Source organism: Corythoichthys intestinalis, chromosome 18 (genome assembly GCF_030265065.1).
Source record: "Corythoichthys intestinalis isolate RoL2023-P3 chromosome 18, ASM3026506v1, whole genome shotgun sequence".
Classification (NCBI taxonomy): Eukaryota; Metazoa; Chordata; class Actinopteri; order Syngnathiformes; family Syngnathidae; genus Corythoichthys; species Corythoichthys intestinalis.
In genome coordinates, this window is record NC_080412.1 from 9486378 (window position 1) to 9501778 (window position 15401).

Here is a 15401-nt window from a genome sequence, read left to right on the forward strand (position 1 = left end):
CATATAGTTTTACACCCGAGTCAGTCCAAGCACCTGATTTTGAGAATCTGCCAATACCGAGTCCAGATCCGATGCTGGAAAAATCTTCAATTTGAAAAGCTCCTAACTAGGCATGTGCCGGTTACCGGTTTCAAGGTATACCGTGGTATGACAACGTCACGGTTTCAAAACCACAAAAAATTTTCCATCATACCGTAGTTAGGTATTAATCATTTTTGAGGTCTCAAAAATGTAGCGAGAAATCCGTGGCTTGGATCGGCAGTGCTAACCCATCCCCTTCCAGTTGTAGCTCTGTCCTGTGTTTGTCAGTGACACAACACCTGAGCTTTTCCCCCCGCAAAATTAGAAAAACTTGCTAGTATGGGAGTACTTAGGTTACCGAAAAGAAACAGACGGCCGAGGCTTAGAGGAAGGTCAGCCGACGTGCAGGCAACACCTCCAACATGATTTTTACTTTACGTGGGCATCATCCGTCACTTTACACAAACTTTAGGGAAAGTAAACGCTGTCATGAACGCTAGCATGCCAGACGGCTAACTAGTTTCCCTTCTACCATTAGCCTACTTTTGTAAAGTCTTCCGCCATTGTAAACATCTGCCAATTTGCAAATATGTTGTGAAATTTTTTTAAAATCCTGTAGAATGGAATAATGTTTTTGTTTTTGTTTTGTAACGCATACATCTCAAAATAACACATTTTAGAACTGTAATTGCAATACCATGATACCGTGAAACCGTGGTATTTTTGCTTAAGGTTATCGTACCGTCAAAAATCTAATACCGGCACATGTCTATTCCTAACATGTTACTGTACTGTACTGTTTACAGTACTTCCTCTTCCGCTTTTTTCTGTCTTGCAGAGTATAAAATGTATAGATTTTTCATTCTTTTGTCAATGCCATTGTATTTCTGGATTATTTTGTTACTTTTAGCCCTTTAAAAAAAAAAAAAAAATATATATATATATATATATATATATATATATATATTATTTTTTTTTTTTTTTTTTAATTAAAAACCAATACTTTTCACCTGATTCTGACCTTCTGAAAAATGGCCTGATTATTGATAACGTGATTGGATCGGTGACATCCCTTTCATGTTTACTGTCAAATTGCGTGCTAGAATAATCATTTATTAGAGTTTGATGGATTTTCTTTAGAAATGATGACAATTTTCTAAATGAAATTTTTTTTCAATTGATAAAAACGGAACATTAAGAATAAATCATTATAACATTAGCATTAAATTAAAACATGCTTACAATTTGCTTTAACATAACATGTCACTACACAACCTGAAAAATGGATGTGTTAAGAACTCATTCCATTGGGTAACTGATTTAGGGTATTCGACACAAAATTCATTTGATTCCAGAACATAAACATCTTTTCATAGATATTCACTGTCTGTCACACCGTGAAGAAACTATGCGGAGTTGGCTTTGTTTTATGTGGTGTTCTCTGTACAATGACAATAAAGCCTTTCTTTTCTATTCTGTTTTGTAGGGCTGCAACTCACGAGTATTTTTTTTATAATCAATTAATCGGACAATTAATTGAATGATTAATTGGATAATTGACACTTTTTTCAATTACCTTCAAAATTTTACTTGAAGTTGTTTTAGGCATGTTGTAAGTAACCGGAGTAACCAAAATGGATTACTATTTCCTTCAAAAATATTTTATTACAGCTTCCTGATTTAACTGAAGTCTACAACTATACTTGTTTAAGTACTTATGAAAAAAAAAAAAATCTCAGTACACAAATCAGGCAAAAGTCCTGTTCATTCAAAATAAAAAATAAAAAAGTGCTGCTGATTGACATGTTTTAACTTTTTTTCTTGTGGGCAAAGCGCTGATATAAATTGTGTCAATGACTCACTTAAACAAACTAAACAACAAAATCCAATTTTCTTTCTCAAATAGTTGTTTATAAATAGTCCAAATCCAATTTCAAAGCACTCTTTTAGCACAATATACAGTTTGAATGGGAGTTTGTGTAGCCGTCATAAGAATGGGTTTATGTGTGTGGTTTCATTATAAAAAGAAATCAGACAGCTTTACTATCTGCTAATATGCTTCTCCAAAACACAATACTAACAGACAATAGGCACTGATTAGATTAATCGCTAACTAGCTTAGCGCTCCGTGCCAAGTAGTAATGTCTCAACACAAAATACAAACAATAAAATTGGCGTCCCATATGACGGAGGCACACAAGATCTAACACAAAAGAAAATCTTAAATCTCAACATTTTGTAATATTATTGATTCAGCAACCCAACCTGAGTGTGGTAGTGAACTCTCTCTCTCCTGTTCTAAACAGTGACGCGTGCCCAGCCTCACATTACACACAAGCAAGGACCCAAACGGGACTGCTCACGGCTGCCTGCAAAAATCGATTATCAAATTAGTTGTCAGCAAATTTATTAATCGATTCGATTGATTAGTTGTTGCAGCCTATTCTATTCTATTCTATTGCATTGTATTCTATTCTATTCTATTCTATTCTATTCTATTCTATTCTATTCTATTCTATTCTAAGGCCTTTAAAATCTTCAAAATCCAGACAGAAATCTCTTGTATTTTCTTGATAGTGTATCCAAGCAGCAGGCTATAGTACCTGGACAGAGCTACCAGTTAGAAGACAACAGCAGTAGCTTCAAAGACTTCCATGGTTCTCGCAACAACCGATTCACCTCACCAGAGCAGGCAGCTAAGAACCGAATTCAGCACCCTACCAACGTCCTGCATTTTTTTAATGCACAACCTGACATCTCTGAGGAGATCTTCGACCAGGTGAGAAAATCTACAAGGTTTATAAACTGGGCATAGAAAAAGTCTACAACTCCTTTGTCAAATGCCAGATGTTGTTGACTTAAGATGGACAAGGATTAATCATTTCGAAACCCATACCCAGCTTTAACGTGACCTATGACCTGCACAATAAACATGTCCTGTTGTTGGTATTTCACTTTCGTGCTGTATTTTGTACACCTTGTGACAATCTTTAGTAGAGGTGTGCAAAATTTCCGATTCTTAGATTATTCGCGATTCGGCCGTGGAAGATTCGAGAACGATTCACAAACATCCAAATTCCGATTATTGAAATATGCCAAGTAAAGCGGAAGTACAACACACTCAGCGCGCCGCGCGGGCTTCGGGATGGAACGGAGCGGGAGTAGCTAAACATTATGCTTCTCATTAACCGGCCCCTCGGGTAATGCCAACGCTCAACTCACGGCTCTAGCTCAACTCATGCCACGAGATAAAAAAACACAACAACATACCTGCCTGCTGCCGAAAAGCTGCTACAAGTACAGCTAAGCTACATAATGTTACGGTAGATATCATTTATATAGGACTAGATGGATTGTAGACTCGGTAGCGGTAGCAGCACATCTGCAAAAAGCTAGATGCGGGCGCCATCTTAAAGCAGTAAACTTCCCTGCAATGCTGTTGTAGCGAACCTTCCAAGCAAACCTAATTAACTTTTTATCTAAAATACTCCTAAATCGGTAAAATATTGACTTGAATCTATCTTTAAAATAGTTTTAAAACTTTCACATGTCAAAAGTAGACAGAAGGGAAATTACGGAATAACGGGAGCAATTTTAACAACTTTAACGGTTGATTCACAACATTAAATTAATTGAATGTAGTTTAAAGCTGCTGATACAGAATGGGGACTGGAGTTTTTTTATTTAATGTTATTTTTGTATATTTGTTTACTGCTATATGTTAACTTGATACTGAAATAGTAGTTTGGTTTAGCCTGAGAGTATTTTTGAACAATTTTGGAACTAATGTACAAAACTTCATTTAAAAAAAAAAAAAAAAAAAAAAAAAATCGGAGCCTCTGAATCGTAATCGTAATCGAATCGTTAGGTGCCCAAAGATTCCCAGCTCTAATCTTTAGGGTCTTTCATGTCTTTCATGGTATAATTATTGCTTTGGGAATTCTTTGGAAAAAAGAAAAGTGTATTAGGACTATGCCAAATAATCATTCTTCTTCCGACTATCAAGTATGTTTACAATTAATTGATTAACGATTATTTTATTTATTTATTTTTACTAATCTAGTGATTGTTTTTTGGTGATGGTTTCTACATTCACAATAGAACACAATTTAATTCATTTTTGATAGTAACTTTACATTTACTATCAATTTATGTTGAGCATGCAGGTGCATGGAGTCCACAGGACTGGTTGTGTCTGTCACTTCATGAAAAAAAACATGTTTTTGAAAAATAAGCAATTGACCATTATTTTCATGTTCTAAGAATAATAAAAAAAGTCAGGAAAAAAAATCTTGACCAAAGATTTGATTCATATATAAGATGATTAAATAAACACAGTTCTATAAACATAAGTCCTATAACGCCAAATGCTATTTTGAATGATGTCCATTGTAGCAAAAGATTGTCTGAAGAAATGCTAAAAAAAAGGACATACTTTCATTTTTCCTCGGGAATGTTTCTTTGTGCTATCTTATCGATCACTAAAACCTGGCATTTGAACAGAGTTGTGTGAAATTGTTGTAGCCGCTCTCGCTATATAGTTTCTCGTATTTTCCCTGAGTCATGTTTTCCTTCTAGGTCTGCGATGAATTGGGAATTAAGAGTCCTGCAAGTGTGAAACTTTTCACTGGGAAGAGTAAGTAATTATTGTTAACGTAAGAAGTTTTGATACGTTTTAACTGACATTAGTAATCAGACTTGTGGTAACATGCAGCAATAGGTTGTACTGCTTGATCCAAAATCTAATTTTTGTAGTATTCACGCATTACATAACGTCCAAAAGCTTCTGCGGTCATGAGTAGAAATCGGATTGATGACTTAAATGTAGGGCTGCAGCTTTCGAATATTTTAGTAATTGAGTATTGACTGAAAATTGTATCGAATAATCTGATAAAACGTTTTTCTTTTTTTTGGTAAAGAGTAGTTATAAAAATACAAAAAAATGAGAAAAGACATTTCATCTCAAATTTACCCATTTTCAGATGAAATTAATGTCTTTATTCTCGATGTACATTGTTGAAAACAGCCAACAATTGCATCTCAGATGTGACTTGAAAAAAGACTAAATCATTCCTTTCATTCCAAAAACTTCTAGATCTTAAAAAAAAAAAAAAAAAATCTTATTTCTTTCCTAAAAATGTAATTACGCTTGATTACATATATCACTTAAAAGGTGTTTTCCCCACGTGTTTTGGTTAAATTTCCCTTTGGCGTCAATCTAAGTTGTTTTAAGTTAGTCTAAACTGTAAATCCTGATAGGATTTTGAGTTTTTGCAGTGTTCAAAATAAATGTACCCTCAGCACTGTGTTTTTAGATTAAATAAGGCATGTATGTTAGACACATTAGCTACGCATCGACAATAGTCAGAATTTATAGAAACCTAGCCGTTGGCAGGGCTAATGTTACGTGAGCAAGGGAGAGTAACGTTAATCGTATTTATTAGCGCTGAGACGTTTATGTTTATTAACGCCGCCGAGTCTGTCATTTCGCATTTAGTTCTATATACATGTGATATCTATTAGACTCATCAGACGCTACCTGCTACAACCGTAGCATCATTCGGGCGTAGTTTTTCAGCAACGTCTGCATAGTTTGTAGCGGCTTTCGGCTGCAGTAAGGTATTATACTTCTTTCTCTATGCATGTGACATTAGTGCGTTGTCCCGCATTAAAGTAGTCCAAGGAAAACGTGATGCTTAAAGCTGGCAAAATTAAACGATTCCTTGAGGCGAATAAAATTATTCGATCAATTTTTAAACTCCAGTTACTCGAGTATTCGTTTCAGCTCTACTAAAATGTCACTTTATTTTTCGTTTTCACTTTTGTGGTTGCCAATGTTGTTTTTGGCAGCCCTTTTAATTTTCGTCTTAGTCCTAATCTTTTGAACGAAAATAATTATTAGTCTTAGTCATATTTTCGTCCAGTTTTAATCAACAAAAACTCATACAAATTTCGCCTAGTTTTAGTCGACATCTCAAAATGTTTTCTTCTATAAATTGTAAAAGTTTTAGTCCATGAACAAATAAATAAATAAAAGGCTTCCAACAATTTCGAATGAACACTGACAAGCACATAATTGTAGAGTCTACAAGGACATCAACATTTTCATGATGATAATACACACTCCGCAGGAAAACAGCACATTATTTGCAATTAATTCAACTCACCTGGACGCCACGAACCCTGTTAAGTTTTTCAAGAGTTCAAGAAGGCATTCACCGATTCACTTCGCTAAATGCTAAGGCGAACACTATGCTAACGCTACAAGTTTGTTTAGTATGTGATATTCACACAGCACATACCTATAAAGGCTTAAAGCAATGTGTGCATAGCCAAGATTAAAAAAACAACATTTACCAAGCAGCACCTGACACGTGTTTCACCAAAGGAGCCTGGAATGGGCACACGAGTACTCACCGGCCGCTGAGTAAGCCTGTGTGTAGTGTCGGGTGGTCGGGGTTGGGCGCAGCACGTCACATGAGTGACATGACCAAACACTGCTAAGATGTGTGCCAACTACACATACGATAAGAAAATATCACACATTGTAAACTTATGACGTAAACTACGGTGAATTTTTATGTCGTTCTCATCTCGTCAGACGACAACCTGCATCCATCTTTTAGTCTCCTGAGGCTCGTTTTTAGCTCGTCATCGTTATTTAGGAAAAAAAATTCGTTATCGTCGTCATTGACGAAAACAATTATTGGTTGCAGACTTTGAACTTAATCATTTGTCATGTGCGGCACTCTAGGTGAGAGAAGTTCATCAGGCTTGCTCGAATGGGAATCCATAAATGATGCCATGGAAGCCCTGGCAATGATGAACCATCATCAGATGAAAAACCCCAGTAAGTATCATATCCACATAAATTGCAGTTCCGAAATACAGTGGTACTTCAAGATACAAAAGCAATATGTTCCGGAGTGACTTTTGTATAATTTTTTTCATATAATGAATCGCATTTTACATGTGAATTAGAGCTGTCCCGACTAGTCGACGTTGTCGACGTCATTGATGACGTAAATGCGTCGACGGGCAAAACATACCGTCGACGGGTAATGACTGCTTTAAAAAAAATTACATGCGGATAAAGTTTAGAATGGCGGGCGCTCACGATGCAAGCGGTGAAAGCGGCATAAAGCCAAAAAAGCGGACCAGAATGGCCAGAGCCTGGAATTATTTCAAGGAAAATATGGAGGGTGCCACTGTGTGTACTCTTTGCGAAGCTGAGCTTGTATACCACGGTAGCATGTCGTCTAAGAACGAACACTTGAAGCGCCGTCACCCAGGTGTAATTTTGGAAGACAACAAGAAACAACAAGCTAGCGGATTGTAAATCCGTACAACTTTCTATTTTTTTTAATTGAAGTTGCCTTAATGTGGGTCGTATCAACGTGCATCATTAAGTTTTTTCCCCCACGTACTTCACGTTTTTAATATACTCTGCTGCTGCTCCCGAAAGCCGATCTCGACATCTCTGTGCACCGCATGCAGATTGTATTTATCAGGATTATGGAAGCATATATACAGTGGGGAGAACAAGTATTTGATACACTGCCAATGGGTTTTCCCATTGACTGTGTATCAAATACTTGTTCTCCCCACTGTACATAATAAAAATATATATGAAAACACAGCACTGGCCTGCTTACTATAATCCATGACTGCACTAATGTTAGTTACTTTATATTATAAAGTATTATTGTGTATATACGTATAGTAGTTAGGGGTGCAACGGTTCAGTTAGCCCACGGTTTGGTTTAAACCTCGGTTTTGAGATCACGGTTTCGATTTGCGTTTTGCTTTTTTTTTTTTTAAACTGCCTTTATTTTGCTTTTAAAAAATGAAATAAACACTTAAAATGTAAACATTTTCGACTGTTAAAATTCCTCTTAGCTCTTTAGCTAGTGTAGTGACTGACTACTGAAATACACACACAGTAGTAAAAAAGTTACTTGGCAAAGTAACTGGTGATACCTTTCATGTTTTTTTTTTTTCATTTAAAAAAAAACACACACACACAGCAGTAAAAAAGTTACTTGGCAAAGTAACTGGTGATACCTTTCATGTTTTTTGTTTTGTTTTTTTCTTCATTAAAAAAAAAAAAAAAACATAGTAACCTTTGCTATGTTTGGAGGTCATTTAATGTTGTGAATCAACCGTTAAAGTTGATAAAATTGCTCCTGTTTTTGCATTAGTTCCCTTCTGTCTACTTTCGACATGTGAAAATTTTAAAACTGTTTCATCCTTTAAAGATGGACTCAAGTCAAGATTTTGCCGATTTAGGAGTATTTTAGATAAAAAGTTGCTTAGGTTCGCTCGTAAGGTTTACTACAACAGAGCCTTTCTGAGAAGTTTACTGCTCTAAAATGGCGGCAGTTTACTAACGCTACCGAGTCTGTCATTTCGCATGTAGTTTTATATGCATGAGCTATCTAGGCGTAGATTGTATGTTGTCTGCCAAGTCAGGTAATATTGGAGCCACCTAGCCTAGCATCGCGTTTGCTACAGTGTCTCAACAAACACTCTTCCCTCTCCGAGTCTCTGACTTTTCTCCCGTCATTCAACCAACGTATTGGCTCGTTGCAGAACGGTGGCCAAATCCGAACGGATGGAAAAAAAAACGTAATGCACGAAAAACGTGCAGATATTGAACGTAACGTACGGCGTACACATTTAAAAATGAGTGCTCTCTTGTACAAATTACGACGAGACCGTACAATTTGACAGGTATGAATTATAGTGGACCGTCACAGTTAGGTAGTAGCACTCTCTAGCACGGGACGTCCAACTTTGAACTATCAGTGGTCAGGGCGAAACTATTTGCTTTAGCGAAATCATCTTCGATGGCTTTGCGTGCCATTTCATAAATGTCGGGGATTACGTTGTTGGAGAAATATGTCTGCGAGGGAACAATGCAACGCGGGTCAATTGTTGCAAATAAACTAACGATGCCTGCCGTGTGTTTTCACTGGTGTCATCTTCGGGGCTGTCCTACCCTGAGAAAGTGATATCTGTGGGTGATTCCGGCTGAGGTGCCAGAGTCATGTTATAAAAGTGTTGCCATTAGCATGGGGAACAAGCGCTGAGCAATGCTTGCAATTTTTTTTTTCTTCAATATTTTCTCTCCCTGCGCATTGTAGTCCATGGGGAAACAAAAATGTTGCCACACCGCAGATGTGAAAGAAGCCGGTGCTTCCTCAAAATTCGGTCTCTCCACTCCTGCGCTCGCCATAGCTATTTGTTTTCTTTCTTGTTTCACTTTCGCTCGTAAGCGAGAAAGGGCGTTCCTCGGCTTCTATTACACAGGTGCTTGACAGCGATCCGACATTTACTTGCGGGGCGGGAATTTCTCCACAGCGGTGCTTCACGTCACACACAGACACACAGAGCTCGATCAATTCATTCCACAAGCGTTCGGAATACATTAATTGCACAACCGAAAAGATGCGGTTCATAAAGGCGTATTGAACTGTACAGGGCGAACCGTACGGTTCGGCTTTGAACCGCAAACCGTTGCACCGCTAATAGTAGTATACTATAAAATCAATACTATATATTTTTGTTACTATTTAACAAACAAAAGTTAGTTTTTCCCCTCCCCAAAAAATGCGGAATGCACACCATAAAGAGCATCTGAACTCACATAAAGTATTCTGAAAATGAGTGTCGGGGACATGAGGCCCATTGCAATTCATTTTAACATTTAGAACAATATAGACATACCACTAAAAGTAAGAATTGTTTTGACTCCTGTTAAAAAGGTGAGGTCACAAGTGTTTCCATTTACATTTTTTTGCACTAGTTAATGCCAGCAGCATTTGACCTCATTGTTTGTGTTATTTATATGTTCATAAAGAATGTAGGTGTTCCAAAATGTTTTCTGTGAATTAATAATCTTCAACAAAAATGTCATTATTAAATTAGTTAAAAAAAAAAAAAAAAATTAGATTAGTCAACTAATTGTAAAAATAGTCTGCTGACTAATCGGGAGGAAATTAGTCGTTTGGGACAGCCCTAATGTGATTCCAAGTTTACTAAAACAACAGGGCCATTTCTTTGGTGTCCACAGTATAAATTAAGCTGTATTTTCACTTAAATTGGACAAATACCGGTACTCAACATAAAACCCTTTCAACATACGACTATTTAAACATACAAACCAGGTCATGGAACATTAAATTCGTATGTCGAGGTACTACTGTATTTTGATTTGCCAAACCCTGACAATATGTGTACAATTTGCCCCTTCCCCTTTATTTTCATTTTAGGTGGGCCTTACCCTTACACTCTTAAGTTGTGTTTCTCAACCACCCACCATACCGCCAGCTAAATACAACCCCTTCAAAAAATGTGTCAAATTTTATTTCTTTGTATAAACTATAATGTAGTTCTGTACTTGTCTCATTAAAATGTTCACTCATTTTTGACACAAATAGGATATTGTGCTTTACTACTTTTTTTAAGTGTTTAGAGTATTAGACATATTCATTCAACCCTCAATCTGATTTCGAGGTGCATGATATTAGAAAAAGATGTGATATGGGTATTTATTAACACAATATCGATATTATTGTCATTTCTACCATGCCAAGAAATATTTTTATTGTCTTAAATACATGTTTAATAACGGAAAAATTAGTAGGATACATGTATGATCAAAATAAATGAGGCTAAACAATGAAATATCACAAACATTTCAACTTAAAAGCTGTGTAATGAACAAATTGCAATCTTGTTTGCTTGGAAATGATCACGTAATTCATAGTTAACGTTAACATTTTGGTAATAGATCAGGAAACACGAGAAGTTCAATTTTGCAGCTGTGAACTGTGAGCAAATTAAAAACTTGTACAGGCCATACAAGTGTAACCATACAATACCATAAAACACAATACATGTAATAAACACATCTGGAATTCAGTTTATTAATGTTTTTTCAAGTGTGAAATGTGCTTGCATTTTGAATTGTTAAGGATTTGAAAATGTTAAAACATGACTTGGAAATCGGTTTGGGAAAAGTTTTCAAAATCTGACCTTGGAAAGCGTTTGCAACTTTGGGTGGTCGAATATTCTACATCATGGTATAAAGAGAAAGCACCTTCAAATGCGTTACATATGTATCTACTATTTGTTTGTTTTTAAGTGATTTAAACACCTTTATCATGTATTCCTGACTGGATTTAGTTTTTTTTTTTTTTGTAGATTGAAAAATAAAGAATTTCGTGTATAATGATGAAAAAACATGGATACAAGCCGATATTTTGGGGGCAGACGTTTTATCGGTGCAGATACTATTTTAGCCAACCTAGTGCAATCGTCTCAGATTGCCAGCCATTCTTTGTTCCATCATCAATATCCATTATTACATGCACCTGCATTCGCGTCTGTCAGTATGCATATGCGTGGGTATAATGGACTTCACAAATAGTTTACGCTAGTAAGCACTTTCATTTTTGGTGTTTAAACATTGTCAGAGGGCCAAGAAATTTACAGTAAATGTAACTGTCTTTTACATGAAGGAATATCATATAGTGTACTGTATAACAGTGCTGGATGAAGTGCTTACTTTTTTTTGGTTTTTGTTTTTTTAAGTAAAAGTACAGATTCAGGTGCAAAAATAAGTAAAAGTACAAGTATTTAGGAAAAAAGTTTACTCAAGTAAAAGTACAAAAGCACTTGCTTTAAAATATACAAGTAAAAAAAAAAAGTATTTTCTCCCGATGCAAAAAATGTAATGTACGTCTATATCAGGGGTTCCCAAACTATTCCACATCAGGCCGCTGTGGGTGCTGGATTTCTTTCCAACAAAACAGAACGACATGTGGTGTTTTACAAGTGTAATCAGTTGATTGTTGTCAGGTGCTGCTTGTTTTTGCAGAAACCTCATTGGTTAAATCAGACATGTCCAAAGTCCGGCCCGGGGGCCAAATTCGGCTCTAGGTCAAATTTCATCCGGCCCCCAGCCTGTGTCATAAAATCAATAACGTATGGCCCGCACACAAACTTAATAAATTGGTCAGCAGTACTAATACCAGCATATGAAGTAGCGTACACACTAAATTTACCCACTAAAAGTCAGCAGCACTCCAAGCAACATTACCCCTTGTGACCCTATACTTCCAATTTTCTAAAATGGCGACAATAAACAAAAAAACAACAACTGAGCAACAACTGTGTCTGCCTCATTTGCAAAGAGACAGTCGCTGTTTTTAAGGAGCTTGATGTGAGACGATATTACCAAACAAGACACGCTGACATGTACGACTAGATTACAGGGAAGATGCTCAGCGAGAAGATGAAGCAACTTGAAACTACTTTAATTTCACACCAGCATTCTTTCGCAAGAGCCCGAGAGTCGAAAGAGAATGCCACAGTGGCTAGTTGCGAGATTGTTGAAATTATGAATTAAAAAAATAATAAAGTAAATGTGACACACAGAATGGCTTTCTAAAATTTGCTTAAATATATTGTTCTACGTAAAGGACGTCAGCCAAGGTCGGCCCCCCACATTTTTACCTCAAAAAATCTGGCCCCCTTTGCAAAAAGTTTGGACACCCCTGGGATAAATGGTCTACGCTCGATCGGTAGGAACAAAAACCCGGACCCACAGGGGTCCTTGAGGACCGGTTTGGGAACCACTGGTCTATATTAACATATACTATATATATTAGGGCTGTCAAACGATTAAAATTTTTAATCGAGTTAATCACAGCTTAAAAATTAATCTTAATTAATCGCAATTCATACCATCTCTAAAATATGCCATATTTTTCTGTAAATTATTTTTGGAATGGAAAGAGTACACACAAGACGGATATATACATTCAACATACTGTACATAAGTACTGTATTTGTAGATTATAACAATAAATCCACAATATGGCATTAACATTCTTTCTGTTGAAGTCATTTTCTTTTTCTCTACAAAAACAAACACACAACAGAGCCTTAGAACAGTAACAAAAACAGTATTATTTATAATGTGTGCAAAGTGTGTAGTGTACACATAAATGTTGCTCTCTTCTCTATTCATCCTCTAGCCAGTCGCTGAGGCAAACCAACTTATTTACATTTTCTGAGAGTTGTTCCATCTATATTCTTTTTTAATTTGAATTCCCCATCCAGAGGACCAACCTGCTTTTCTTCCATGTTTACATTTAACCGTTACCCACGCTGCTCACTGCACTTCAGAGTGGTGCGACAGCCCTGGCCGTTTGTTATCTTTTTTGAGACTGTCAGTCAGCTGATGGTCGCGTCCGCCAGCTTGCTGCCTCCCCTCCCAACGTGACGTACTCTGATTGACCCCGGACGGGAAGACGATGTTGCCGCCGCTGATGGTCCACCCGAGGAAGGGTGCCAGCTTCAAGAACCAGTGGCTGTCAACACTCATTATGTGGTTCCTTTTTTTTTTTTTTAAATTTAATAGACATTGACACCTTTTTAAAACGATATCTTGATTCTTGCAGGAGCATATCGATAACCTTTTGGGATACAAAGTATCATGATATATCACCATTTCGATATTTTGTCACACCCCGAGTGAGGTTCTTCATGCAGCTGCACAGTCACACCAGTCATGGCTGTCATTCGATCGCTGCCAGCCCCAATGGAGTGAACGTCTGTCGCTGTCAATGGCAGCCCATAAGTTAATTTATGAAAATATTCAAGCAGTCATGGCGTGGGGAGGTTGTGTTTCCTTTAAGGGCTTCAAACACCAACCACATGGTTGCATTTTGCGACTAAAGCTACAACCAGTGCAAATGTTTTTACCATCTACCCATATATGCGCGACCAGTAACATTGCATTTTTTTTTTTTTTCTGACAAACACCTTCACGGTTAAATCGATTAGTTGGCGGTAATGTAACGAGCTGGTCTGCCAAGGGGAAAATACAACAAAAGAAAAAAAAAGGTGAAGGCGGGCGTTGTGTGGACTGTGAAGCAGTTGATAATTGGGGTAACAAAAAAACGACAGCACTTGCGAACAATGACAGAAAGGACAATAAGTGACTACTTTCTTTCCAATACACCCGCCGGCACTGTTTCCAAGGAGACCGAGGGGGGAATAAGTCGGACTCGGGCTCCTTTGCTGTGAAAGTCATCACCGTTGAGCTGAAATCCAATACACAGGGTGCGATGCGACTCCAGCAGCAGCAAAACGCGCTGCTCTGTGCCTATGCATCACCGCTAGTCCCTGATTAGCTATGAATTCGGAGGACATTTTAAAATTGAGTCTTTTCTGAGTGCCAGCAACTTTCTATACTGCTGCTTTTTTTATTTTTATGTCCCTGAAATTGTGCCGAGAGGTATTAAAAAGATGTGTTGGTTGCACACTGCTAAAATAATACGTTCCTCCATGTGAACAAAGTGTGGCCTGTGGTTGTCAATTTCCGGGTTGGCCAGTGTTGTCGTAATTGATTTGTCGATCAGTAAATCCGTTTCTGATCGGTTGTAGTGACAACGACAGAAATAGAACAAAATTCCCACGTTAACTTAATTTCCAAGCAGTACACTGGTCGATGTCAAAACTGATAGAGAATAAAATATAGATTTATTGGTGTGTAGTTCTATGCCTTTATTATGAAAGTATCAGTTAAATCGTGAAAATGAAAGGAAAACTGCATGTCGATTTACAGTGTCTCCTCTGAATCTTCTACTTGCGCACCTAAAGTTTTTAGTTCGGGGCTGCTGTGCTCCTTGTAGGTAAATTTAGTCTGGATCCCTGTAGTTTGACTGTTATAAGGGGTATCACGTCAAAGTGTGATGAAAATGACAGCTCATTTTTAGAGTAATTCCGGTTCGTCTAACACTGTAATTGCTGCCGATCATCCACTTTATTTTTTTCATTTTTGTCCCAAGAAGCAATATTTGCAAATCAGAATGACAAAATATTTTTTTAAAAAATGTTTTTCAGTTGTGTTCTTTTTTTTTTAATCCTGCACCTGACAACCCAGTATATTATCTCTGAATTCAAGTACCTTGGAGTGACACTTGATTCCACACTGTCTTTTAAAAGCCATATTAAAATAATATGTAATACAGTGAAATTCATCCTGAACAATTTTAAACAAATACGATAATTCATAACATTTGGGGCTGCTAGAGTGTTTCTGCACTGAAGGATTTTTATCACAGTGAATATTGCATTACATGTTGGCAACTGGCAGGTGTAAATACAGTGTATCACAAAAGTGAGTACAACCCTCGCGTTTCTTCAGATATTTAATTATATCTTTTCATGGGACAACACTGACAAAATGACACTTTGACACAATGGAAAGTAATCTGTGCAGCAGGAGTGCTGTCAGCATTGCTGCAGAGATTGAAGAGGTGTGTGTGTGGGGGTGGGGGGGGGGGGTCATTCCCACCACCATG

The 15401-nt window shown here is 37.1% G+C and overlaps 1 protein-coding gene across 2 annotated transcripts in view; it reads left to right on the plus strand.

Annotated features, from left to right (window-relative positions):
* Positions 1-13494, plus strand: part of LOC130906490 (heterogeneous nuclear ribonucleoprotein L-like) — a 34179-nt gene extending 20685 nt beyond the window's left edge. The window contains exons 10-13 of one of the 2 annotated variants that reach the window (XM_057820885.1): positions 2599-2800; positions 4600-4657; positions 6776-6871; positions 10296-13494. In XM_057820885.1, the coding sequence (XP_057676868.1) occupies positions 2599-2800; positions 4600-4657; positions 6776-6871; positions 10296-10357 (418 nt within the window). In that variant the 3' untranslated portion in view covers positions 10358-13494. The remainder of the gene's footprint in view (positions 1-2598; positions 2801-4599; positions 4658-6775; positions 6872-10295) is intronic. The other variant, XM_057820884.1, reaches the window with a different exon arrangement.
* The last annotated feature ends 1907 nt before the right edge of the window (positions 13495-15401 follow it).